The sequence below is a fragment of the Falco naumanni genome, chromosome 11, assembly GCF_017639655.2.
Source record: "Falco naumanni isolate bFalNau1 chromosome 11, bFalNau1.pat, whole genome shotgun sequence".
NCBI classification, from domain to species: domain Eukaryota; kingdom Metazoa; phylum Chordata; class Aves; order Falconiformes; family Falconidae; genus Falco; species Falco naumanni.
The window spans coordinates 16,783,403-16,811,011 of NC_054064.1; the positions used below are offsets into that span (position 1 = coordinate 16,783,403).

The 27,609-nt window shown below is 38.2% G+C and overlaps 1 protein-coding gene across 1 annotated transcript; it reads right to left on the reverse strand.

Moving 5' to 3' along the window:
• Nucleotides 1-3,311: 3,311 nt before the first annotated feature.
• Nucleotides 3,312-27,131, reverse strand: BRDT (bromodomain testis associated). Its single transcript, XM_040610875.1, has 19 exons — nucleotides 26,943-27,131; nucleotides 24,659-24,796; nucleotides 23,767-23,896; nucleotides 21,554-21,726; nucleotides 20,062-20,433; nucleotides 18,903-19,031; nucleotides 18,499-18,687; nucleotides 17,064-17,251; nucleotides 16,696-16,988; nucleotides 16,493-16,606; nucleotides 14,803-14,925; nucleotides 13,854-13,915; nucleotides 12,466-12,658; nucleotides 11,639-11,739; nucleotides 10,334-10,469; nucleotides 6,640-6,701; nucleotides 5,121-5,323; nucleotides 4,113-4,254; nucleotides 3,312-3,389 (listed from the first exon to the last, which is right to left on the reverse strand). Exons 1-19 carry the CDS (start codon nucleotides 27,129-27,131, stop codon nucleotides 3,312-3,314), a joined length of 3,015 nt encoding a protein of 1,004 aa, XP_040466809.1.
• Between the last annotated feature and the right edge of the window lie 478 nt (nucleotides 27,132-27,609).

Sequence of the window (27,609 nt, forward strand, 5' to 3'; positions counted from 1 at the left end):
AAAACTCTTTAAGCAACAGAAAGGAATGTTATAAAGAATTGCCTGTTAGTGCATTTTCATGAATTTAAAAGTTTAAATAAGATGCAAAACCATTATGTGAATTCATTTTTTAGTACTAAAGATAACATCTTCAACTAGCTGTAAAAATCTGCCTAGCTTCCTCTTATCAGAAACACAAACGAAATATCAGCAACCCACATCAGCTGACAATGCTGAATCATGCTGTTCATCATTCCTGCTCATTGTCTGAGTGTGAGCCCTACAAACTTAAGGTCAGGAGCTTTATCAGGCTGCTGGGGAAAAAGGTGTGGTGCTGTTTAAGGCTCCTTCAATCTCTTGGGCAAGAAGAGAAGGAACATCAGAAGCTGATGATTCAATTAAGACACTAACCTCTGCAGACTCCAGTAGGATTACATGAATCATGCCTACCAAGCCTGAGCCTTCCGTTCATGCTCAGATTAGTCATATCTCCAACCCTAGGAATTAGCATATAGCTCATTTTTTATGCATCAGACTTTGTGCTAATAACCTTTTTTTTGTAGGGAAGAAGCCTTTGCAGCTTCTCAATATCAGATGAGCTGCAGCAGGATTTTCCCTAAAGTGCACCTCAGTAAACCAGTGACCCAGTTAGATAAAGTTTGGCAGGAGCAAAGCAACCAGTATTGATGTTTATGTCACAGTAGTCATCAAATTCCCTAACAAACCAGTAATCAGAATGAATTAGTAGAAAACATCCCTAAGAAAAACTGTAAAACAAAGGTTGGAAATCCTGGAGTTGACCACAAGCTTCCACTCATCTCTAAAGCAAGCCCAGTGACGGGTTAGACACAGCAGTCACAAAATGTTAGTAGCCATCTGGAATACAAGAAGAATTAAAGATGGAACTGTGATGTGCCTTTTTATAAGCAGGTATTTGGCCAAACTGAGCCATATTTCTTGTACAAACAGCAGAGCCAATTTTTTCATAAGACTAGAACTAGGTCTATTTTTAGTTTATGCATCACTGACTACCGAGTGTCTACTACCTATATCACATTTCTAAGTTATACAAACCTTTTGCCTGGGGAGTTTAGCTGTGTCATCTCCAGGTATTAGATCAAGATCCAGTATCAGAACTGGGAAGAAGATAGCGCTTGGGGACCTAGCAGTTCTGAGTGGCTTTTGCACAAGGGAATTGCCGCACGTGCTAGCTCAGCATTTCTGGGCACCTCCAGCTGTGCTACCTTAGTTGTCCTATTTGCCAAGGAAGCAGTAGAATTCCTCTTTTGTTGAGGAGCGTTTTCTTTGTATTCTAGGACCACGCTGTCTACATATGTGTGGCAAACCTGCTTGTACAAGCCGAATACCTTCCACACATTTTCCAGCATTTTGCAGAAGAAAAATTGAATGAGAAAAGAAAAATATGAATAAGAAAAATTGAGAACCCCAACAACTATTTTCCTCTTTTCTTTACATTTTGGTTTTCTCACCTTCTGCTCTAAATTATTGTTCTAATGGGTGCCAAGCCAAACTGACCCCAGGGCAAGTTGTCCTACATGCTTTGACTGTGTGCTTTGTTCTCCATAATGTGCCATCTGCCTGCTTATATTTTGTTAGTTCAACTAATCCCATTTCTCCCAGAGACAAAGAGGACAACTTCTCACATCACTGACTCTGCCTCCAGAATGACCAACTCATAGCTGATAGTAAAAAACCGTAACATATTCTGGGTATTAATGACAGATAAACTTTTTAAAGCTTGTAACTATCTTATCCTTCATTTACATCTCCTAGTGTAGACACAAGTATAAAAATGACACATTAATGCAGCTGTTTTCACCAATCATCGAGGTAAGTTAATGATGTAACAGAACTTAGCACGCATTTTAATTGTTAGGTAACTAACAATACTTGGTTAGTTTAAGCGGCTTCTTGTTTGCAAGGGGTATCTACACAAGTGGTATTCCTGCTTCCTTGAGTGTGATGACAGCTTTGGGCAAACACAATCATTACCCGCTTAAGTTTGAAGGCCATCTGCCTTTCCCCTGAGCTCAGCCTAATGTCCGGAGGCATTAGGAACAGGTTATCCTCTTTAACTGACTTCTAGGTTGCAAATAAATGGTTTATCAGATTAGCAGCACTGACATTATGTCTTTAAGTCATCATGACAATATAGAGTCGTGGAAGCTGGAATTAGAAGGGGCAAAAGAATTGTTTCATGCCATTAACAACGCTACGTTTATATAGAATGGATGAAATGCAGAGAATGAATTCTTGCCCTTCCCTCTGTCACCTCCTATTTCCAAGGCAAGAGATCTTGTGCTCCCATTAACCCAGTCAGAAAGTACATCCACACGACAGCAAGGTAAGGAGTCCTGAATGTGAACTGTAATATTTTATTGCAGGACAAATAGCTATTAAAGATGTATAAACTACAAACAAGGGCAGGCCTAAATCCATAAAAAGATGTTTTATTAGTCCTATGCTTAATTTAAGATAGCTTTTTGTAATCAACAAGAAGGTAAGGTTTTTATACTTTCTGCTTCTGACAAATAGTCCAACATTAATAGAATCTTGCATTAATCAGAAAGTCTTTCAAACTCGAGTCAGAAGTGGGATAGTTCTGGTCCTTCACAGGAAGAAATCATCTGGCAAACATGCTTATACCCTTATCCAAACATCGTGTTAACATAAAATACATTAAACAGAAGATCAACATGCCTGGGCCTTAAGAGACATGCAAGTATACAGGATTTGCTGCTGAAATTACAGAGTTCCAGGACATGGTTTTTTTCACCATTACAAATAATGTTACACACCCTTTAGAAATGATCACTGTTATAAGAGGTCTTCTGTCACAGCCCAGATTCTGTGCAAGTGTGTCATAGCAAAGTGACTGTTTTAATAGCAATCATGTAGTTGACAAGACCTTGGTCTAAAGTAGTTCCTATAGGTACATATTTTCTATACTATGACTTAATACAGTCAAAACAAGAATTTGGCTATGCTCAGTATAACAGATTCTCAAGTGCTTCTGAATAAAATTGCTTTAAAAATGAGAATAAATTAAGAAGCTGATATTTTCTCATATATATGCACAACATACAAAACTGTAATCAAAAGAGTAACTATGTTCCACTGTGTAGCAGGCTAGATTACAGTCTATAAACAAGCAGCAAGATCTTTTGATGCTTCAGGTGCCAATGAACAAGCTTTTAATATTAAGTGTTTTAAAGGAGTTTATGTTCTCGTTGAAATAGTCTTAACATTTAATCTTGTAACTAGTACATTTTCGAAGTTGTACAGTTTGAAGTAGTGTTGAAGTTCTGGTATTAACTGCAGCTTTCAAGATATTCTTCAAAAGCTTCCAAAATATCTCTCTGTAGATAGAGATCAATTGCACAGGACATCTGCAAGAAAGCAAATTGGTGCATTTTCAGAGCAGTCAGACATTAATGAATACTGTGCAGGTCAAATAATTAATAGAGATTTAAAAAAAAGCTACAAAGCTTCTTCCCCTAAAGTGTATGCTTCCTCTGTTATTACAAGTTTGAGCATACAGGTTGTTGAAGCCCCCTCTGAGAAGAGCTGAACAGAATGAAAACTTCAGTAGACCTTAGCTGAGTCTAGTGTGATCTCATATTGCAGGTCTTAAATTCCATTGTACAATATTATGAATATTTAAAACTGTTTAATCTTAAAAAAGTAGCAATTAAAAACATTCATTACCTATGCCAATAAAACTAGTAAGTTTTAAAAAAGCTCACTTTTGATATTTCAGATGAGAACAGTATGACCAGCACTTTTGTTGACATGGAATACGTTAAGGAGGGTAGACAGCTTGCAAGACTTGAGGTTTGAATTTGTTCAGAAGGCAGGGACTCTAAAATTTGCTTTTGCCATGCAATTATTCTAAGCTTATGGGAGTAATAGGACCAAGTAGATAGTTTTCCATATTACCTCACTTGAATACCTACTTTGAGTTTCCTATTTAATTTCTGGACTAACTCTTCAGGCAGCATAGTTCTGTTGTTGTCAGTCATTCAGGTCCTTTAAAATAAGGACCTGAACTAACATTTTTTATTCTCTACTAAAGTCAAAACAAAACCAGCTGGCAAGCGTCAGCAACTTACTGCTTCTCTCCTCCTGCGCTCTTGTTCCATTTTTCTAGCCAAGTTACGGTCTTGAACAAGAGTATGTTGTTGAGCTTTGGGCAGTTGTTCACTCTTACGCTCTTCTTTTTGAGACTCACAGTCTGTCACTGCTGTGGCACCCCTTTAAAGACAGGAGAAGAGATTGGTATAGGACAAAAGTTGTTTCTTCTTTTTCTTTGTAATGAGCCTTTGCACCTTAACAGAATTCTGCAAGTAATTTAAATCAGTGCATACCACTCAAATTGCGGTTCTGTTTTATATGTTTATTCATAGCAATTTCCCTTTGCAAGAGGTATGTACATGCAATTGGTAGGTTAAGGTTTCCCACTTTCCATTTGCAATCTGTATGCATACAGGATTTATATATATGCTACGCAAAACCTACATACACTTTCTCCGAAAAACATACACACTTAATTTTCTGTTACTTTATGGGCCTATGATATTTTGCTTCTACCTTCTTCAACTCATTATCCAAGGTAGGTTTCACTAACTTCAGGCAAGCATCATGTCTTATTCCATACAACTACATGCCTGGCTTCCTCCTCATGGAAACCGGTGGTAGCTAAGGGTGCCTGGACTGTTCACCATATGTTCTGAACAAGAAGTGTTCTCTTCAGTCTCTCAAATGCTCTATTTATCAAAATAATACACTCCAAACAAGTGACCTAATCTAATACAGCCAGTGACGGGCAGGAGCAGGAGAGTTTAGGAACCTGCTCAGACTAATCTTCCACAGGGTCAAACAGACAAGAAAAGAAATCAAGACTCCTGAAGAGGGAAATATTACAGAAAACAGAGTTCCAAAATGTGGCAAACAGCAATCTAAGGTATTTCTGCAATGCAGTAGTTAGTAGGCAGTCACTTATCCCACTCAGCAGAATAATAGAATAGACCTCAGACTGGGATACATATGTGGGCACTCACTAAAACAGTGGCTGCAAACAGCTAGGGAAGAATATTATTTAAACGTATGTGGTTACAAACCTGTCTGGTTTTTGAGGATGGTTTTGTGGTTCCGTCCTAGCTTGTACCAGAGCCCTTTTTAACTCCTGCGCTTGCTCACTCTTCCTCTTTAATGCTGCTTTCCTGAATTCTTTGAAGCTGTCAGCAGATGCTTTTATTGGCGCTGGAAGCATCATTGTTTTACATAAGCTTACCCAGGAATCTGTATTCTTAAATCCTGTATCCTGAAGTTATTAGAAAAAGGAAGATATGGAAGAGGCAAAAATACAACTGATCATCCATTATCTGCTTAGTTCTTGCATGAGCACAATCTTGTTTTGGCTGGATTTATTGGGGAATATCTACAACAAAATATCCGTACTTTGGCAGAATATTAGTGCAAATACAGCAATATAAAGTCTTCAATATGTTTTCTCATCAACTTTGAGATTCTTTAGCAATATGGCAGAAATCATTAGCATTTGTATCTATTCTTACCCAATCCTTTACATCCACCTCTCCATTTTTTAATTCCAGAAAACATGAATTCACAAGACTAAGCTTATGCAGGGTCCATTGATAATATTTCAGTATAAAGAACCTCTATCTAATTTCTAGATATAATCTTTACATAACAATAGCTTTATATTAGGCTTGTGGATTTTGTTTTAAAAACCCGTGTTATCCCCCCCCCCACCTCTACAGTGACATTTTCTTCACAGTGCAAAACAGCATAAGCCCAATATTCTTAAGTACTGCTTCCACTAAAAAGTCACGTGTTTATGAATGAAATACATATTTTTGGAGTTGAATTCAATAGGTTAGTTAATGGCTTTCATAAATGGATAAAATGCCTACAGAAAAATCCTAGAAATATTCTAATTCAACAGACTACATACAAACTTATTAGGTCTAGAGGCTGATGTGATCAATTATTTAGACTAATGATTTTGATTTGATGCTTTCAAATAGCTGATTACCCCAGAATAATTTAAATTATAGGTGAAAAAATTCCTCTATTCCTCCATTTAAGATAATCTATTGCATGCTAGAAAAAACTTTGCTTAACTTTCATAAAACTCTTCAGATTATTTCCCAGTTTTAATAATGTCATCAGAAGTGCATTGCCCTGTTTCAGAACAGATTTTTCAATAGTACCTAAGGTTATACTCCACACTGGTCTTATTTTTGTTACTGGATGAGCAAGGAAAAGCACACTAATAGCTTGAATATTAGAACTAGATCAAGGAACACTAGTTCAAATATTAAACCTAGATGATATAAGCCATATTTTTGATGATAACATAGATATATTATTTTTCACTTAATCTTACATAATTTACTTTCTGAAATAATCAGAACCCATAGATACTTTTTTTTCTGTATTTGTTTTTAGTACTAGAAATGAGATAAATCTGTACAGGTTATAAGAATGCCCAAGACCAATCAGATACTTGAATCATAAGAGACCAAATTTTTAGAGCAGATCCCAGGACAGGGAATTATTGATCCTAGTAAGTATACCCCAGCTCTTCTCAAATAAGGTTTGAGCAACACTTACCTCGCTTGGAATAATTTTGGATTTTGGCTCTAGCGTGTTTTTACCATTAGGTATACAATAACCTGATGGAAGAATAAAAAAGATTTTTCACTCACGTTGATTTTATGGATTCTTTTCCTCAAAGCTAAGCAATAAAAAAATTAGCCACTCTGGGAAGGGGCTTAAGAATTTACACTGCAGTTTTTTCTTATTATTAGGTTCAGAATGACAGAAATGCTCTCAAACATTTCCTAAGCTTAAGTTGAACCGGACCACTTCTCTGCTGTTTGAAGCAGGGAAAGGAACTGTTAAGCTCAACTATAGCTGAGAAATTAACTCCTGGTTAATTCTAGGAGAGGCCCCAGCAGAATGCCAAAGTATTTGGTCAGAAAATCTCAACACAGCACCTTAGCAGTTGGTCCTCTCCTGTCCCCTCCCCAATCAGCCTTCTTCTGCTTTGATTCCAAATTAAGAGTACATCATTCATTGTATAAACTTGTTTTGCCTAAAGCTCTCCAGCCTATTTCCTTTTTTTTTTAATGAGCAAATAGGTCAACTGGTAAGGACTAGTCATCGTATTTCCAGTAGCCTACGGGATGTACTACTACTCCATGCTGTTACCTCTTTTATTATTATATAATCACTATTAACTTGTGAGGTAAGAACCCCCAGCAGTTCTACAGGTAAAGTGGAAGTGCTATTTTGACAATCCACATGTTTTGTGTGAAAAACACTTTCCCCAAACATTTTAAGATTTAAAAAACCTTCTTAAATGCAGGAACAGATACAGTTTCCTATAGTCATTATTGGTAAGCCTAAAAATAGACTTTTGTACTACTAGGGACTGGCCAGAATATCACAAGTGTTTAAAAAAACTACTTATTGTAGGGTAGAGTGGGTTGTTATTTTTTAATCGTCTGTATTACTTCGTTATATTCCCTTTCTAAAGAGCTTCTAGAATGAAAATCTAGGTGTACTATGAAAAAGCCACTATTTTAGAACAGGATATATACAACACAGACATTTTATAACATTCAGCAATGATCCTCTACTGCAGTTTGGGATGTTTCAGTATTTAAGTAAATGTTTAATAAGAAACTTAACATGCTGTGGGTTTTTTTTTTGTTGTTATTTGGTGGGGTTTGGGTTTTTTTTATGCAAAGGATAAAGGATGTTTGAACCTCAAATGCTGAAGGCAAAGCATCAAACCCTCTGTCAGCTCATCATAAAAAGGGTTTTCAGAAAGACCTCACAGCCTCCAGAAGTCAAGACAAGAACAGTGCCTGGTCTGTACCCTCTGCCCCCATGCATTGCCTGTAAGATGGTATAATTGCAAGTGAGCAGGAAAGAGGTTCTACTATATAGTGGGATAAAACAGGATGAAAGACCTCTGAAGCTTTTTTATGTCCAATAGTACCCTGAAGTACTAATGAAGAGGGTTCCAAGTCCTGATGTCTTTGTTCGCATGGATTCCAGGTCCAGTTAAGCAAAGTCTACCTAGATCAGGTTCTGAGAAACTTGTATTAAGGTGTCCCTCAATACAATAGGCATCTATCTTTCATCAGTCATTTATCTTCATACAGGCTTGAGAGTCTTGAGCAATGAATACACCAAAGTAAAGCAAGAGCTTCATATACCCAAAAATATCTACCCTTGTTGTTAAGATCAATTTTATCAACCTGTTATACCCACCAAAAAGATCTACGTGAAGCAAATTTAAGTTTAATTTAAGTTTATAAACATGCCTGTCTTACACCTGTAGATATAATATAGGAATATGAGGCTGTGTCAAAAGTATTTGCAGTCGTGAGCCTTGAAACACGCATTTTAGGATACTTATAGCAATGCGAGCCTTCACAAAACCTCTCATTGAGGGACACTGCTTTTTTATCTGAAGGGAAGCTTGTGGTTACCTGTTTCATAAATCAAGCTTCTCAAGTCACCACTAAATTCAGCAATACACCAAGCCTGCACCCATACCATCACAGGTGTCACAAGTCTAAAATCAAGAACCCGTGTTTCAGAGATGCAGGTAACCTCACAGAAATGCTTAAGACAGTGGGATTCTTTACAAAATTCAACAAGTTGCTCTAAGCATCCAATTAAAAAATGAGTTTGGCTAGTTTGATCTAAGTAGGTGCATACAATACTAAGCACTCTCTGTACTTCATATCAATAGATTGCAGGCCTTATAAGAGTTCCAGATAACAAAGTTCTTGCTTAAAATAAAAAGTGCCATAACCCTGTATTTCCCTACAACTCCTTCCAATTTTCTACAGAAGCTAGTAGTGGAAAGGCTAAGATAACACTGAGCACAACTGGGGCATGTATCATTGCAGGAACAGTCAAACACCACTGTATTATGGAAGGGTTACATGCTCACGTAACAGTGTTAATAACTCTGCTATGCAACATAATACCAAAGTTCAAGTATACTCAAAGGCAGTCTCATTACTGGATAGTTCCAATGCTAAATAAAGGAGCTCCTCTACAACTGTCCCTTAAAAAAGGGGAGGAGTTAGAAACAGTACAAATTAAATGAAGGTTAGGAATAGAAAGTTAAGACTAAGCATTAAACAAGCACAGAAGGGAGCAAGCTTTCTCAATTGTTTTGGCTGTGCTTTTTTCTATGACTATTAGAACAGTGAACTTGTTTTATTCCTGCTTGTTTTCGCAGACCTTTAATGTATTAAGGTGACACCAGGATCTTGGTAGTTCCAGTCATGCAGTATGCAGGACCGGAATTCCAGTTTAGGTGCCTCAAAACTTTGTAAGAAAGACTATTACCTGAAACTATGCAAACTATGTACCAACTCCAGCAAGCCTCAATGAAAGGGGTCAGTATGTGTATGGGTAGGTGTGTTAAGACCATAAAAATACCACATAGAACATCTTGGAGAATTAAACTTCCATTTTTAGAGTTGCTTTAATACAAGTCAAGAACCCAGCATCATTCTTTGGCAAAAATCAAAGCTCATCAGTGATAAGGCTGTGCCTTTTAATTTCATCAAGTTTTCAGAAGCTTGTTCCCTGCCCTGTTCAAGCCTACACAGGTAGTCTAAAGAGAAAAAAAGTAAAGGAAGAACCAAAACAATCATGTCTGGTAACACTACACTCTTAGCACAGGTATTCAGTGTCCAGTTCAGAATTCTTTACTTTTAAATAGATATGAAGTCTGATGCAGCTCTGCATGGAGCACAGCTTTCAGGGAACCTTTCTTCTTGTAATTATTTCAAGTTTTTTCCGTGATGGAGGCCTGTTTGACATTGCTTTACTGTCAGATCCTTGTCACCAAGAGCCAGAGATGGTGACTCAAAATACAAAGTGCCCTGGGAAAAAGAGCTCCATGAAGCTTCAGCAGAAGATAGCCTAAAGGCCAGTGAAGTTTGACAGACTGGAGCATTGGTTCTCTCAGACTTCCTGGAACACTGGGTTACTTATATCTAGTACTAAATCAGAAAGTTAAGTTCTTAAAATATATAAAGGAAATTACTTTTTAACACAGAAGTTAAAGGGATGCTTGGCTCTTCATTATTTTTTTTAAAGCAGCAAATCAAAATGAAACAGAAAGAACAAGGGGAAACTGCATCCCTTCCATTATTCTGCAAACTGATTAATGTACATGGTCAGCATTTTATTTCCTTAAACCAAGTTCATATACATTTCTAACTTTGCACCCCTGATATCAGTTACAGTTTATTATGAGTATACATACTTTGTTCTTGACTTATGGATATTGAATCATCAGTTATCTCACTGGCTTGAAGTTTATTAGATTTGTCTAGATGTATTGTTTTCTCAGCTTGTTTATTCCAATCAGCATTGTCAACCTGGGAAGTTGTGTCGGATACCTAGAAAGGAAATTAGACTTCAAAATATGTTCTGAAGTGCTCAACATTTGGATTCTTATACACCAGCAGAATTAAAGATTTAGAAGCTTAGAGCAGCAAATTATTACAGGTCTAGCTTCTGTAAACACCAGGGAAGAATTAGATTTTGTTCATGTTATGGTAGTCAGAGAATGTTCTTACATTAACATTTTGGATTTAGATCATGAACTGCTCAGAGGTTCCAAGTGGTGGAGTGGGTAGAACAAGAAACTGATACAAGCTCTTTGACTCCTGACATAGTACAAGATCATAGAAGTTGGCTTTTGTTGTAAAACCAGTTGCTCCACTCTGTCTTTATGGATCAGAGTGAAGGGCAGCTGCATCACTTCAGGCTTAGTTTTTCTCTATGCCAGATTGTGTAGTAATCCCCTTGAACTGGGGAAGGAGTTGCATAAACCTGAGTCTCATAGCATCTACTACTTACTGCCTTGGATAGTGGATGCAAATGGCCAAGGATAAGTTGCTTTTATTCCTTTCTTGCGCTCATAGATTCAAGAGATTGTTTCTATCCATCTCAGAAAATAAAAGCTATTAAAACCTGGCTGTAACAGGTGTGTTTGAAACCATGTTGAGAAAGATAAACACCTTAAGATAGATCATGCTTAAGATCATGCTGCTCCAGTAACATCAATAACTTCCTTTGTAACAGAGGCCCTTCTAACCAGGATACTCTCCAAGAACGTGTTAAGGCAAATCAATAGTGACTAACTATTTCACAATCTCATCTACAACGCCCCAGTTTCCGTGGCTTTAGGAACAGAAAAAAAAAGCAATACACTTCTCCAAAACAGGAATATATAGTGTAAGATGCCCACCTCTTTGTGAAACTGTAAGGTTTACAGGGCGGGCTTTTAGCTTGTAAGCATGCAAGTATTACTTAAGTTTAAGCTATAGCACTGAAAAGAAATAAAATAAGCTTTATAGGACATCATAAAGTTGATATATATTGATCAGCCAAACTCTTTCCTTTTGTGTTGCAGCCAACAGGCAATGAATTAATGACCTATTAAAGGATAAGAATCACTTTGTTAGTGGGGTTTTAGATAACTTGTTGTAAACCTTAGGTGGCCTTTGTTGCACCAAATTCAAGCCTGGAATATTGCATTCATTGCGGAGAAGCATGTATTCACCTCTGGGAGAGCACGTGTGCACTGGGTGACAGAAGACTGATCTGTCCTTGGAACACTCTGAGGGGTGTGCTGGTGTGGAGCATCATGCAGAGCAGATACACCTGAGAAAGAAGCAGTGTGTGATTTCCCCTAACATGCAAAGGGCAGTCCTACATCTCAAAATTAGGTCGCCTTTTAGATCTGTAGATTAACTAGATATAAAGATATGTATCCTAGCTGCATGATTTGAGACAATTTTTAATTAGTTTTAAATTGATTTCTCAGTTAATCAGCTACTAGCTCAAGCTGTCTTACCAAAAACTCAGAAGCATCTGAAGTTTAGACCTTTTTGAAGTGAGGGAGGGAAAAGAATAGCTCCTTGGATCAAGTTCCTAAGCAACATAATTTTTTTTCTCTGCCTAGACAACAGCAATCCATTCAGAGTGCCTATGGCACCAAGTCTTGAAGTCAGCTAATAGGTATTTCAGACATAAACTTGAGTAGTGGTGATGGGTTTAAGCATCTAGTTCCTGCTTTAAGGTGTTCAGTACTTCCCGTAACCCTAGGTTCATTAAGGTATCATTTTCCATCTCAGAGGGAGGCATGAACACTTCCTCCTCTTTTAATACTATCCTGCCCCACAGGTGCCCCAGCAGTCTGAAACGCTAGCCAATCCTCAGTGCTGCCACACTTTTATTTACATCGTGCTCTTTATAACCCATACCCTGCAAGAACTTTTTCTATTACCCCCTTGATAAGCTTATTGGGGTAATACAAACATTAGTCCTGCCATGCCTTCTTTCCTTAGCAGTCAAGTAAAGCCATGATTCTTCCCAGAAAAATGTTACCTGAGGGATACTGGGCATTTTGTTCTGATGGTTTAAGTGATTTATTCTGTAAAGGCTGAAGCCCCTGCAGTACATCGGCAGGTGGCTGCTGCAGTTCAGATGATCCAAAAATTTGCAAGCTACTAGTAAGAGATGGGGGCTGTGCTTGCAGAACATCATTGCAGGTTGTCCTCTGTAGACACGGTGGTACTCTCTAGAAAGAGATTGCAGTAGTTAATATAGCCAAATCTCAGTTTTTATAGCTATTTGATTCCCTTTCCCCACCACCACCCACATTTCTATTGTTTATAGAATTCAGTAGTCCTTTATTGTGATACCAATCTGGCCTTTTCTAAGAGTTTAGGTGACAAAACTCCATAAGGTAAAGTTCACCGCCTTGATCTGACAGATACAGAAAACCCATAAGAACAAAATGTAGTATCAGGTTTTGAAGCCTGATGTTTGTTGTAACTCAAAATCAGTTAGGGGCTGTTAGAATTGGCTAAACAAAGCTTAATTCCTGTATCCTGTTTTCTCAAGTTTATTGCTGTCATTCCATCACTGCAGAGGCTGGACCTTTTTAAACCAAAAAGTGTGTTGCATAATCCCTCCCCTCAGCCTGTGCTTATGAAGATGCAGAAGGAGCAGCTGAATAACAAATTTTCAGCCTAGTTTCCTGTATCCAACTAAGCACTTTAAGTGAAAGCAAGTCTATTGTAAGAAGAATGAAGGCTTTGCTGTGATCTCGCTTTGATATCAGAGGTCTATCACTGGTAGCTTCAAGGGAAATTGCGAAAGGCAGCTAACCCTGACAAGAATTAACACCCGCTGTATATACAAGAACAGAGCAATTCAATCTTACAGGCATTCAAAATGATTCTAGATTAAACTACTGTTGCTCATAATACCATAGTAATAAGTAATATAAAGTACCCTGAAAATTACTAGTGCATTGTACAATTTGTTTATTTTCAGGTGTAGAAGTGAGGTTATGCATAGGAAGAAAAATATTTAAGTGGGGTTTGCACTGTTTATTAGGTCAATTCTATGCTCAAAGATCAAGTCAGCATGGAAATTTTTTTGGGGGAGGGGGGTGGGTGGGGTGGGGTGTGTGGAGAGTTCTTCCACTTTTTCCCTACTCCTTCACCTAATGTAGAATTATGATGATTTTAAGAGGAGTTCTTAGAACTCAGGAGTTCTCCCAGTACATCAGTTTTTATACAGATACATAAGCTACTTTTAACAAACGGCAGAATTTTTTATCGCCATGTAAATCAGTCCTACAGAAGTAGCAGCATTCAAGCCATATTCATTATTTCCTGATAAAGTTATGTCATTCCCAGTACCATTGTATGTAGCATAAAACTTTGTTCAGGCCAAAAATATAATATCCATTCCGGTCAGTTTACCTTAGGCTTTTCCACAGAAGTTGGACAGTTCTGCCTGGCTCCAGTCTGTTTTGAGTAGGTTTCTGTAACTGCAAATACAGCGAGGTGGGCAGAAAGAGGGGGATGGAAAATATAAAACAAGTCATTCACATATGTTTCATTATTCACACATACAAGATTGAGTTGCAGTTGTACCTAGAGAGCCAAACCTCACAGTGAAAGGAACATTGTTATCTTGAATACTTTGACTTCAGCTTGATGTGTTTAGAGAACTTCTCCTGCAGGATCAAGGTTTTTGCTGCCATCAATGACTTTACTGTGTTCACTTCCCCCAACTGCAAAGGGCTGAGCACTCATCTCACCTTACACTGTTACCTCATACGGATACCTACATCGTAGACCTCTAGTTTGGCAGATCTGTTCTGTCCTAGAAAACTAAATAAGAGTTCTGTGCACAGAGAGAAACATCATTCTGATATCCTGATGCTGCAGCACTGTCATGTTCCTTGAACAAGCTTGAGACATCTTAAGAACCAGTGTAGACTTTGGCTCTACAGTCAATGCTGTTGGTACTTTTGTCCCTCAGCTAAGGGACTAATCCTTACCCACAAGGTAAGGCACCCTTCATGCTGCAGATTAGAAGATGAAAAAAGTAAATTACGCTTTCAAAACCACAAGAGTAGGCTGTAGTCAAGTGTCCAGGTTAGATACACAGACCTCTTGCTAGCTGATTTTGGTCCCTGAAGTTTTTCACTGATAAGTTGAGTGGATTTGTAGGTTTGTGTGTTTGTTGCTGCCCCTGCCCCAAACTCAGTACTAAGACACTCATTTAATAGCACTACAGTTGAGCCTTCAACATGGAGCAAGCCTACAAGGGTAACTGAAATCCTTGGTAAGCGTGTGGAACAGCAGATGCTAACTGAGAAGGCAGATGTTTTGCCTACACAAAGACAAAAAGAAGCTTTCTGACCCGATTCACAGTCGCTGCTATCTGAGGAGCTAGAATCACTGCTAGTACTGCTGCCAGAGTCTGAGGAGTTGCTGCTGTCGCTCAGTCTGCTTGGTCCAATACTGGGCTCAGCACTGTTTTCAACTGCAGGAGAAAAAAAAAAAAAAAATTAGGACAACTTGCAGTGGAGCAATCCTCCTATATAACACTAGTATCAACCTTGTTAGGTCTATCCTCGCATATAACAGTTCATCTTCTGCCATTTCCTTGTCCACTGTCCATTTAGCAGTGGATTCAAGACCTTTGTAGAAGAGGGAGATTCACCATCAGCAGGCTAGTTGAATTAATGAAATGGCCAAGGAGGAGCTGTAATCACACAACTTACAGTTCGGAAGTAGATTAAAACTGTGCTGTCTTAAGACACAATTCAAACAGTTTCCCCGCTAAGTTTTCTTGCTGTTAAGAGACTGTTTCTGTGCTTGTTGCTGCTGCCAGACTTGCATGCTAAGGTCTTTACCTATAGCCAACTCTTCTCTTTCCCAAGCCATATGTACTCCAGAATTTTCATCTTTTGCCACCTCCCCACCATCTGACTATTTTGCATCTGCAGGGTTGATTTAACTCAGTTTATAGTGATTTTTCAGACAAAAAGCTTTTTCAGAGCATGTTGCTCTGATGGAAGCTTTGAAAATGAGAAGCTACATGGATACCCGTTTCCCTGGACACGAGTCTGTGTTAAGTGCCAGCTTAAGCTCTTCCTTAAAAAGAAGTCAGATGCTAGTTGTAAAGGTTTCCTAGCCAGTTTCCTCCCTCTTCCCACAACATATCCCTTGCAATTTATTTCAGCTGCTTCTTTAAGCTTTTCTTTCTAGAATGTTTTCAAGCCCTCATGTGTATCAGACAGGAAGACTGTTGCCTGAACTAATACTGAATGCAAGCCTGTGTCTTGTAGGGCTGCTTCTATCATTTCAGCTCACTGGTTTTACATAGGAGCTTAACAGATATCCAATAGAGGGCAATAATAGCACTCACTGGTTTAACAAGGAACAGCTTGACCTATAGCGGTAGCATCAGCTGCACTTATCTGTTGACAGTCCCTGATGAGAACCACCTTTAAGTGTAGATATGCTCAAGCATGTACTGAATTTCTAGCTTCGATATTGAAACAATAATTGAAAATTATTGCCTGAAAAAACTGAATTGATTCTCCTAGGGCACTTCTTTAAGACTAAGACAACATAGCACACCTGTCACCAATGCAAAACTTTTGCTGCCATGAGAGCATTAGTGAGGCTGCAATCTAACAAGTATGACTAGTTTGTTGCTCTTGAATCTCTAAGCCACAGAAAGTGAGTTGCAAACAAATACATACTGTAGGACACTCCTCCTCCCCCTCCATGTTTTCACATGTCAGCATAAGGGAGAAGGTGGTCAGCATCCCTTAAACTCTGAAGCCATTATCATCTTTACTTGTAATAAAGGATTAGGTGCAAGAATAAGGAAGATGTTTTAGACAGTACAAGTAACTGGCCAAATTTGCTGCTGTGACTTCAGCTCGCTCAGCATAGGAAGAATCTTAAGACTAGCAATGGGAAGCCTAAGACCTCAACTCTTCTGAGAAGAAAGTCCCCGGCTACATAACAGTATAGAAGCCCAAGGGGAGAATCCTACTTTTAATTTTACTCATTTGCAACAGAAATAAGAGTATTACACTTTATGTTCTCCTTCTTTAGGTTTAGTTGACCATTGACATCCAGTAGTCTCTTCTCTAGCTCTTGTTTCCTTTCAGAATCAAGTTGTTCTTTTGGCTTCGTTGTTTTTTTAGCTGCATGTGAGACAGAAGTTAATGTTGCAGCAAAACAGAAGACAAATCTAGCAGGTTTTGTTTTTGTAGGCATCATTTATGCTACATACCCTGCTGTTTTCTTGGTCTTTTCCTCAAACAGGTTGCTACATATTTCTCTAGTTCTCTGAGTGTTGAATCCTTTAAAGTTTCAAAGTCTATTTCTATCTCATCAGGGTCAGAATTACTCAGTGAAGGTTCTCTTGACTGTATTATATGGACTACTTTCCGAAGCTTATCTCCAGGGAGTTTATTTATGTCCAAACTCAACTGTCTTTTTTCATCATAATTCATAGGCTTGGCACCATCTTCATCTTCTGACTTATGTGCCAACAAGACCTGCTGCATGGTTTTCTTTGATTGACTGCAAGAAAAAAGTATACTGCAGTAACAGCAGTTTAAAAATAATTTGACACCCACGCAAGTCCCCCACACTTACATGTTTAAAGACAGCTTTTTCTTAGATTTCTTCTTGTACTTTAGATTTTTCTTCTTTTCAATCAGGCTTTTTATTTTAGCTTCTTCCTTGTTCTTACTTATCTCCTTTTTATCCTTCCCTTTTTTCTTTTTCGGTCTAGGTAAGTATGCTTTGGTCAAAGCCCGCAACTGCTGATTAACAGCTTTAAGCTAGCAAACAAACAAACAAAAGCCAATAATCTTCGGCAATATAGGAGAAATAATAAATTGGTCCTAAATATCGCAGATTTGTGGCAGCTGAGCTGATATTAATAGGATGTTTGCTTTTTAAGTTAGGTTTACTTTCCAAGCATCTTACTATATTATATATTAGTCACAGACTACAGATATAGAAGAGGTAAGGCTATTTATTTTATGCAGACATTTCTAACAGCATATGTCTTGTAGCATCCTGTGAGGAATAAAAATGCAAAAATCACTGTAGGAGTATCCAGCAGCCTCTCTTTAATTTCAAGTGCTTGGGAAGCACATAAGTGCCTTAACTAGGTTAGATCTCTACAACATTACTGAATTAGGCTAGTGGGACTGGGCTTGTGCATCTTCAATCCATAAACCCCAAATATTTTGCAATATAAACCAGCTAGTTGGAACATACCAGCAGCTTCAGAGAAAGACCTGACAAGTTAAGCCTCATGGGAATTAGAACGAAGATGGACAGACAATGAAAATAGAATTCAGAGACACTGAAATTCTTCACTATCACAAAGGCTGTCTTGTAGACATTTGGTTGACCTCACGCCTATATTCATAAATTGATGATGTATATGCTACTCTTAAAATACTGAAAACTAAACCGTCCCTCATTTGACTAGCAGAACAAATGCTAGTTTTCCCTATAGTTTATAGGTACAGCAGCAGCAGGTTAAAGCATTATGTTCAAGCAAAAGCAAGACCCATTCCACTCAGGCAGTGAGGCAAAGCTCTGCTTCACATCAGCATGAGATTCCTTCCATTTACTTCAGAAAACTCAGCATGAAGTACAAATTCAATTACCTGCTTTTGTGGCTCAAAGGAGACAGAGCATAAGAACAGAGCTCTTTAGCCATATGAAGGAAATGCCATTGTTGGAAGAATATGCCACTAAACTACCTGTGGAGTGTCTGTGTGCTCTGATCGTACCACAGCAACACTATTTTTTAAAAAAGTTTGGGAGTTGTCTGAAGAAATGGTAGGCAAAAGTAATTTAGATTCACTAAAACCAGTTTGTATTTGCTGAGGCACTATTCACTTAATGTTTGGAGGTGTTTCCAAACAGGAATGAAGTTCTGTATTAAGAAAAACAAATTACTAGAGAATCTTTTGAATACTGATTCTTGGTACTTAGTTTTAGAATGGACATTTGCAAGTGGCATTATCAGAGAGATCATAAGTCATGCACATTGAGTACTAATGCTTACTTGCTCCTGCAGCTTTCCAAGGTGCATTGTTCTTTCCTGTTCAGACTCTTCAAATGATTTTTCTTCTGTAGAGTCATCATTACTGCTCTCACTGGAATAAGCTTCTGTCATTTCTCTTGTAGGCTGTGACAGAGGAGCACTTGCAACGAGTTCATCAGGGATTTTGGCAAAGTGCATCTCGAAAACATCCTAAAGAGTTAAGTTTGGGAACAGCAGAGAGGTCAACATGCTTTCAGACTTCTAAAAGCATTATGAAGTTTTAGCTTGTTTTCTAGAACTATGCAGCAACACAGTAGTTGGTAACATTAGTAGATGCTACATCAGGCCAAGGGATGACCACAAAGGAGTCTTACAGTCTGACTTTTTTTTTTTTTTCCTCAAGACTGACTTAAGTGATAACTCACCTGAAGTTTTCTTGCCATAGCAACTATTTCATGGTCTGGAGAATTATGTTTGTAGCAGCTCATGAACATTAATCTAACATCTGTAGCAAATTCTTGTATATCGCTGTATTCAAAATTATTCAGTTTCTTCTAGAGGAAAAGAAAATTAATGCACATTTAGGGCTTAGGAGTAGAGAGCATTGCCATGAGGCAATGAGAAAAAGAGGAGGAACAAGAATTATGATATACAGTATCAGTTTCAGCTTGCATCAAGACAGCATATATTGTAAGAACCATTATGGAAAAACCTGCTTCTCATGTCAACCTTGTCCCTTTAAAAGAGGAAATTCTCTTACTTTGTTAAACAAATTTGCTAACTAATTGCTGTAACTACTTTGTAGCACTAAGTCAAGAAAACAATGTTTGGGTGATTTTATTTGGTCAGCTCAGCTCTTGTTTTAGATTCTAAGCATGGTATTTAAACAATTATGGAATAGACTTTGAATGAGTCAAAGTAATGGGCTAGAAATCGGGAAATAACCTTTACATTGCACAGGCCAATTTTCAAGATAATTCAATAAGCTACTGAAATTGAACCCTCCCCACAAAGGTGGATCTTAACCTGGCTAAATACTTCAACCCTAAACAGATGTACCCAGAGTTCATGACACTGTATCTCTGTTCATTTTCACATAAAGTGTGCAAGGTGTCACATAAAAACCCAGTGTTGAGGTTCTAGGGCACTTCACCAAGGATACTGAGATTCAGAGAAATGTCAGAGACAGAGAATGTCTCAGAAGTTGTCATTACAGAATTACATTTTGTTTTATAGAGCATTAGCAACGGCATCATGTATACAGATTGAAAGATTTTTAACAGGCAGCCTGCTTGGTAGTACTTCCTGGAGATGGTAATTCCCTCATTACTTGTATTAGCTTGTTCAACAGACAGGTAGATTGTGACTATGCACGTAGTCACAATGAGACTTAGAAGACTTTCCTTAGCAAGCTGTGGCTTAGTTTGTTGAGGTGAGAGCATGTTGTTTCTATGCCCACTACTTCTCTGAAAGGAGAAGCAGCTTTCATGACACCTTTTCAGCTAGCACGATTAAAACTCAGTCATTACACAAGTTACTCAAGCAAGCACACAAATATTCCAGTTCCCTCCGAAACAGACTTACTTTAATGGTTCCTAGGTCTGTAGGACATTTGGTGATCCCTTGGTTCTCACCAAGTGAGAAAGATGCAACATCTACAGGTTTCAAGAAAGGCCATGAATATGCTGCATGTTTCTTTGAAAACATTTCTTTAAGTATTTCATTACAGTGTTTTAGTTGTTCTGACAGCTTAATCTTTTTAAGAATTTCAGGTGACTGTTGAGATTCTGGCAAGTAGCTCTTCAAAAGCTTTTTCTGTATCATATATTCATTTTCACCTCCGCGTGTTTTAACAGCTTTCTTTTCATTAAGTGTTGCAGAAGATTCACCACTTGCTATGAATGTTGAAGTAGTAGGAGTTGTAGTGTCAGCCTTCCTTTTCACACCTTTTTTTGCCTAGGAAAAGAAAATTTCACAGTTCTGAAATACAGGTGTCCAGAACAGTGAAAGAATGGTCAGCTTTCAGGCTACACAAAGAAAAAAAAATATCTAAAAATTGTCAGAAATTTTGCAGCTTTTGAAGTCAGAGCAAAACGTGGCATTTTCACAAGTTTAGGCTGAAAACCTACAAAGGCCTTACAAGATCAGTGCACCAAGCTCAATCTTCGATGTAAAGGAAGGAACATGGTGTATGGCAGGTCAGGGTGTGGTCTGGTTTTAGTCAGTTGAGAAGACTCCAGCTGGCTGGTAGGTTATGAACTTACCACAAGGTGAGTGCCACGGAAAGGGGAAAAACTAGTGCAATTCATTTGAAGTCTGGTTGAACAGCTTTATGCACAAGGTTTATCTCTTTCTTTAACCTAGGTGGTATTTAGTTTGGAAACAATACAATGTGTGCTTTGTCATCAGCATTCAGACTCTTAAGTAAAGTATAAATATACACTGTAGGAGAGCCTATTCCTCATTAGAAAAGCAAAACCAAAGCTAAGTCAATACAAGAGTGTTTATCTGATGAAAACGTCAGATGTTCATATACAATTCAGATTGGAGTTAACAAGAATCTGCTTTTGTGAGTTACTAACACCTTCCAGGTGAGTTACACAGCATTTAAACACACACACTATTTTTGGGGAATCACGTATTTGATTTTCCTTGAAAACGTGAGAAGTTAATAAATAAGACTTAGAAAGACCTTTATTTTAATACTAAAACCAATCTACACCTCAAGAGAAGAACAGTTTCTACATTAAGGTGAAGCCTGCAGAAGTATAGTAATACACTTCATGAATGAACATCTTAAAGTTCACTTTGTTTCTTCAATAACTACATTTAAACCCCATATTTATAAGAAAAGATGTACCAAGAAGTCATCTCAATTTCTGCTTAGTTTCTAGGATTAGTACTGGCCCAGTTATTTAGCAGAGACCCAGAAGATTTAGAGATCTCTTACTATCTTCTATCACAATGGAAGTTTTGAAAAGATTTGTAATAAGCATGGCTCCTGTGGTTTTGCTGTTAGCGCCTGGAGGAGCAATTTCAATACCTTTCTTTCTGAAGGTTATTTGAGGAAACTTACTTTTGTTATAGGGACTGCAGCTGGCATTAAAGCAGCTAGCTGAGCTGCAGACAAAGGAGCTAGTGTAACCTGCTGCAGCTCTTGAGTCTTCACTGGAGGCTGCTTACTGCTTTCAGCTTGTTCCTGCACTGTGCTTTGTGCATTTGAAGTCCCAGGGTTGGGCTGCTGTGTTTCTGGTTATTTTAAAAACAGAAAGTTTTAGAGTTAGGTCTTAAGTGTTGCAGTTAGTTTCTTTCATAATCAAATGGAACAGTTAACAGAACCGTTCTTCCACATCCAAACTATACAAATGAATACAAACAAGACCATTGTTACACAATCTGGGTATCCTCTACTATTCAGCACCATTAGTACCTCAGCTAGAATATTGTACCAAGTTGCGTATATTTGGCTTCAAGACAGCTGTGGATTAACCTCACAGCGAAGGTTAGAGACACCACACTAAACCCTGTACATTGAAAAAACATTCTTGCCAAGAAGAGAATCAAGTTGTTTTCTACAGACACATGAAGACCAAGCAGCAAAGGGTGCAAACTGCATCACGAAGGTTCAAGTTCCCTAAACATATTTAAACCTGCGTATATTGCTTAGCACTAATACAGATTCTCTGTCACTGATTTGAGGACAGTTTAGACCAATGTTTTTCTGTATTTGATTTGGCTGGTTAAATTAGTAATGGCTTTTCCAGCTCTGTGATTCTGTTTATTTCCCATAGAAGTTCACACCTATTAGTTTATATAACACAACACTGAGCCACACCATGATGTTCTCTGAAATGGAAGTCAGCTGGTTTTTTTTGGTTTTGGTTTGTTTTTCTTTTTTTTTTTAACAAAATAAAGGGAAATTCAAAAAGAAGTGCTTAGAACATTTCAAAATTAGTACAGACTGCATGTTTGTGTGTGCAAAGGGAATGAGGGGACTTAAACAGCATCAATTCTAGGAAGAGTCTGTTATGAAAGCATCTCAAATTGTTGCAATCATTTGAAAACCAAAAAGCTAACTCAGCTTCCAACACATTTCTCAGAAGTCTTTTCTGGCAGTCGCTTGTACCTGTTCAATCAACATATTCTGCCAAGGCAACGAATTGCTTGAGATTTTACTTAAATAAGCTAGTAAAAGCAGAAAGTCAACTGAGTATCCCACTCTTCCTCCTAACCCCCTAAATTTTTTTTTTTTTAAAGGACCAAGAAATGCACCTACCCATATCCCATATCCACTGAAGATCACTGAAATGTAGCGTTGCTCCTCAAACATACCTTGAGGAGAAAGCTACAGAGATCTATCAAACTGTAATACTGTTTTGAAGAAACACTTGATTTGGCTACTGCCAGCAACAAGGGCCACCATACCACATCACAGCATATGAAGTCATCAGGAGACTCTGAAGAGCTTGTATTATTTAACTATGCAACTACACAGCATCTGTTAAGTGAGCCAGTAAGAACTGAGCCAATATTACTGCTCCCTGGCTGTCAGAAGTCAAGTAATTAAGAGGTATCAGGGTGAAGGAGTGTCACAGCTCTTTGAAGACATAGCTAACATTTCCCCAGCAACCGACAGCAGTACCTCCAGGTCAATTTGGAATGCTACCTCAGAAGTCTCCAAATTAACCCACTGAGATGCACGTATGATTCCAGACACTGCGTAGTCTCAGTTCTATCAATATAGGTATTTATTCTTTAGCAATGTTGAGAGCTTACATTTAGAAGTGAGCACTTTGTACAAGTGAAACATTATAAAAACAATTAAAAAGACATCAGAAGTTAGTGATGATAAGTTGCAGTCAATCATCTGGCCCCTTGCAACTAGGCTTCCCAACATCACTTCAAGCAATTTCCTCATAAGTTTGAGGTGTTTTGGTTGAATGGTCCTTTTTGTGGACAAGAGCATTGCATTTCAACAGAAGTTTGCCTGTGAAGCTATGCTGTTACACTACTGATTAAGTTGGTAATTTTGACTTTTGCCCTCTCTTGAACACAATTCTTTAGTAGAGAATGGGAAACATAGCTAGTACCTATAAAAAAAATTATTATGGCTACACCAAATCTGCTAAAGCCTTATAGCAATATTATTACTTGTTTGATATGTTCTGCTAAGAGTGGAGAGCACCTGACTGCTCCAGGGTTGAGTTGTGACAAGCAATGGAAGATTCCATGTTTCCAGCTTTTGCTGGTTTAATATATTAATAATTTAACATTTAATACAGGCCTTACCTTCTGGCTTCTTTCCTTTTTGCTTTCCTCTGTTGAGGATCACTAGTCTTTCTTCCGGTGGCATTTGGGCTATTTTCTGCATAAACACTTTTTCTAGTTCTTGGGCCATAAATACAACATCATCACCTGGCTGCAAAATATAGTCAGTAGGATTCACAGTAAAGGAGAGGCTGCAGTAATGGAGGGCTACCTTGTAAAATAAGCAGTCTACAGAATCCTGCTCCAACAGATTGAAACAAGCCACCAGCACTAGAGGGGTCTATCGGTCCTTGCTATCCCTGCCCCCAACTCACTTTAATACAAGTTGCTTCATTATTGCAATACTCTTTCTCCCACTGACCTATTGCACAGTCCTACTTGCTTTACATCCATATACTTTCTACAGCAAAGGGAAAAAGGGGTAGATCTGTAACTCCCTTATTCATTCCTATGTTCTGAAGAAAGCTGTTCAATCTCACAGATACCAAGACGCAGCCAACAAACACCCAAGCACAAGGAGATGCTCACACTTCAAGTTCGGTTAGTTAAACTTGCTGGAGGAGTGGAGCATGGGCTCAGTGTTGCTAGTCTTAGACTTGTACAGCAGTTACATGGTGCTTGCTGTTCATGATCTCCACAACTGAAGCCCAGAGATCTTGCAGGTGGAATCCTTGTGCAGAAAAGGCCACGTGTGCAGTAGTTGTAACAGCAGGGTAGACTTTGCTTACGTGCCCTCTGTCAGTCCTAGTAGCACCCCCACACCCCCCATTTCAGGGAAAATACTTTCCCTCCCAGAAAAATTGTGCAGACATTGACTGATTTAGTGCAGGCTTTAATAACCATTTGTTTGGTTTAGACTTGTTTGCATTGTTCAATAGAATCGATTACTGGTATTATGTTGTGTTTCACATACCTTGTTATATATGTAGCAGTTCAAGAACATAGTTTTAAAGTCTTCAATGCATTCAGCTGCTTTTGTGTAGTAATTGTGTTCCAGGCGCTTTTTAATGGTGCCCAAGTCCATAGGTTTCTTTATAATACTGTAATAATCCTGTCATTTTGAAAGACTTAGTCACATATCTTTAATATTAGGACATGAGGATTCTTACACATTTAGTTATGAAAGTTAAATTGCAAGTATTTTAGATAAAGGAAAACTTTCCCTTATAGTCATAGGAACCACAGAAGTACCTTCACCTCATAATTTCTCCTTGCTTTTTCATAGAACATCAACCATTCAAAGGCCCAAAGAATTTATTTCAATAGGATCCAGAGCTATAGTTCTCATAGGTACTACTACCAGCATATGCACTTCTCATTTGTTATCTCAAAGCCATTTACCTGAAGTAGCACTCCGGTTTATAGAACAGAGGGAAAAAGCAGACAAAGACAGAATCTGACAAAGACAAAGAGTCAGTCACTGACAAAAAGAAGCTGCCGAGTTTTACAATTACTAATCAAATACTTCATCCCCTGGGTTATAATGGCTCTCCTCTCAGGGTTAGCCTAGTGAAGATGTGGCAATATGACTCAAAGGCAGCTGGAATGGGAACTATTGCGATTAGTTTAGTAGCATGGCTAAAAGCTTGAGATTAAGAGCACGAGGCTAATTCCCTGCTGGTGTGTTTAAGCACTCAGAACAGGAATATCCCTGCTAAGTTCACATATACATTGCAATTGTGTGAAGTTACTACTACTTCAAGTGTCTTCTAAAGCTGTCCTAATCATCTGGTTTAGTGAACTAAAAAAAAAAAAGCTAAATACATCATAGTGCAGACTGAGTTTACCAAAGCAAAACCAAGAAAACTTAAATGATGCACCTAATAATTAAGTATTGTCCATTTTGCATCTTCTAACACTTGGAGGGGAGAGGCAAAGGAAGCAAATACCTTCATTGTCCTTGTTATGGGGCCAGAGGTTTGCTTGTTATTGTGCAGCAGTTGAACTAACACATACTTTTACAAGTCAAGTGGCTGCCTTCGAAATCCAGGGAGGCAGAACTGGCCTGAGGCCAGCTGCAAATGTTGCTGTAACTCTGATTGAATGACCCTTAATATTAACCTTAAGTGACAGTTCCTTCCAAGACGGAAAAAGGGTAAGAAAAGACACAGAAATAGAGTCACTTTGGCAGTGCTTTTGGACAAACTGACCAAATGAATTTGTCACAAGAAACAGCTACAGATAAAGGCTTTTGTCGGCTCTAAACAGAGCCAATGATTTTGTAGCATTAGTCTTGGAAATTTGGGAGAACTAAATACGATTGATTTTTTTTCCCCCAGCTTAAGCAAAGGAAATGTACCATGGTTTTATTTAACATCTTTCTTCTTATCTACCAAGAGCATTATCTTCTAGGTAATTTGAAATAGTGCTGTGTGAATAACCAGTGTTTTCATTTGGCTGAAAAAGCTGGTGTGATCCAAAACTGGAGTCTAAAAATACCTGAATTGAGACAATTTGTCACTTGACATCATGTTAATTCACTTTGTTGCAAATAAATTGTAACATAAATAAAATCCAGAAGGCAATACAGAACAAGAATTTTAGCATCAGAGCTTCTATTTCCTGGAAAAATGTTCTACCATTGTGGTATGGTGAGAACACTGTATCTCTTTTTCTTCCCTAAGAGACATTTAATTCCTCTCAAAACTTCAGAGCAAGATGACTAAGTTGATTTGAAATTAAGTACAAGTGTAATTACTTCTATGCATCAACTGGATCCAGATTCGCCCATTTGGTTTAGGGTCAATCAAATCTGCTTTTCCATCATAAAGTATTTGACATTGAAAGAGCCTGGCTTTCTCCTATTAAAAATAGAAACCTCTAGAGGAAAAGAAAATACTTGTTATATGCAGCGTTAAGAAATATGGCTAAACCAGTAGGGAGGTAGAAAGACGACAAGAAAGAACACCAACATCCACAAACTTCAAGAGGCCTGTCTAAGCATTCTTATCATCCCTTAGAAATACTGATTTACTACAGTCCTAGGTCAAAAAGCAAATTAACATAGATGAAGCATATAGTATGAACCAGAGAAAACCCACAGTTTTCTTGCAGACTTGGATTGATGAAAGCAGTTCATATGCAAAAGTTGTCTTCCACAGTCTGTTGCATCAGAAAATATTCTTTTAAACTAGCATTAATTCACAAGTCCTGTAATACTTTACATACTACTACTCCAATTCTAAAATGGTTCTTACAGGAAGATTCAGTGCTGCTGCGTCTACAGGCTGGTGAAATGGCCAGGAAAAGTTGTGCCTCCACATGGCTTTCATGACCACCCTCTGTAAATACTGAAGCTGGTTTGTTTGACAACCACTATTTTTGTCATTAATATATTCTGGTGGAGGAGGGTTAATAATAGGACAGCACCGGCTTGGAACAGACATCTTTAGCAATTTTGTATATCCGCTTGTTCAAAGTTCTTCATTATACATCTAACCTGGAGGAAAAAAATAGTATTCAGTGAAGGTATCTAGATTTAATGCTGTTTACATTTTCACTTCTTTTTGTAGAGCGTTGGTACTGTAGTCACAGGCATACCTTCATGGTTTAACCAAAACACATTTGTTTTACAGTGCACAATTGGTTGTGCTGCACCACTAGAGTCTAGGAATCCTCCACCTCCCCCCCTTCACAAACGGAGTCCTGTAAAAGAGGTTGAACTAAGAAGCAGCTTTACAGCACACGCTGGCCAGTCTTACCTAGCACACAGCAATAGCTTGGTATTACCTTCCTCATGCATCTCAGCCAAGCCACCACACAGAAGTCCTACAACTGCCAATAAGATGTTTTAGCATAAGTCTATTTTGAAATAGTGCTTGTTAAGTTTGTGTATATTCACAGTGGTATTTTCTGCCACTGTAC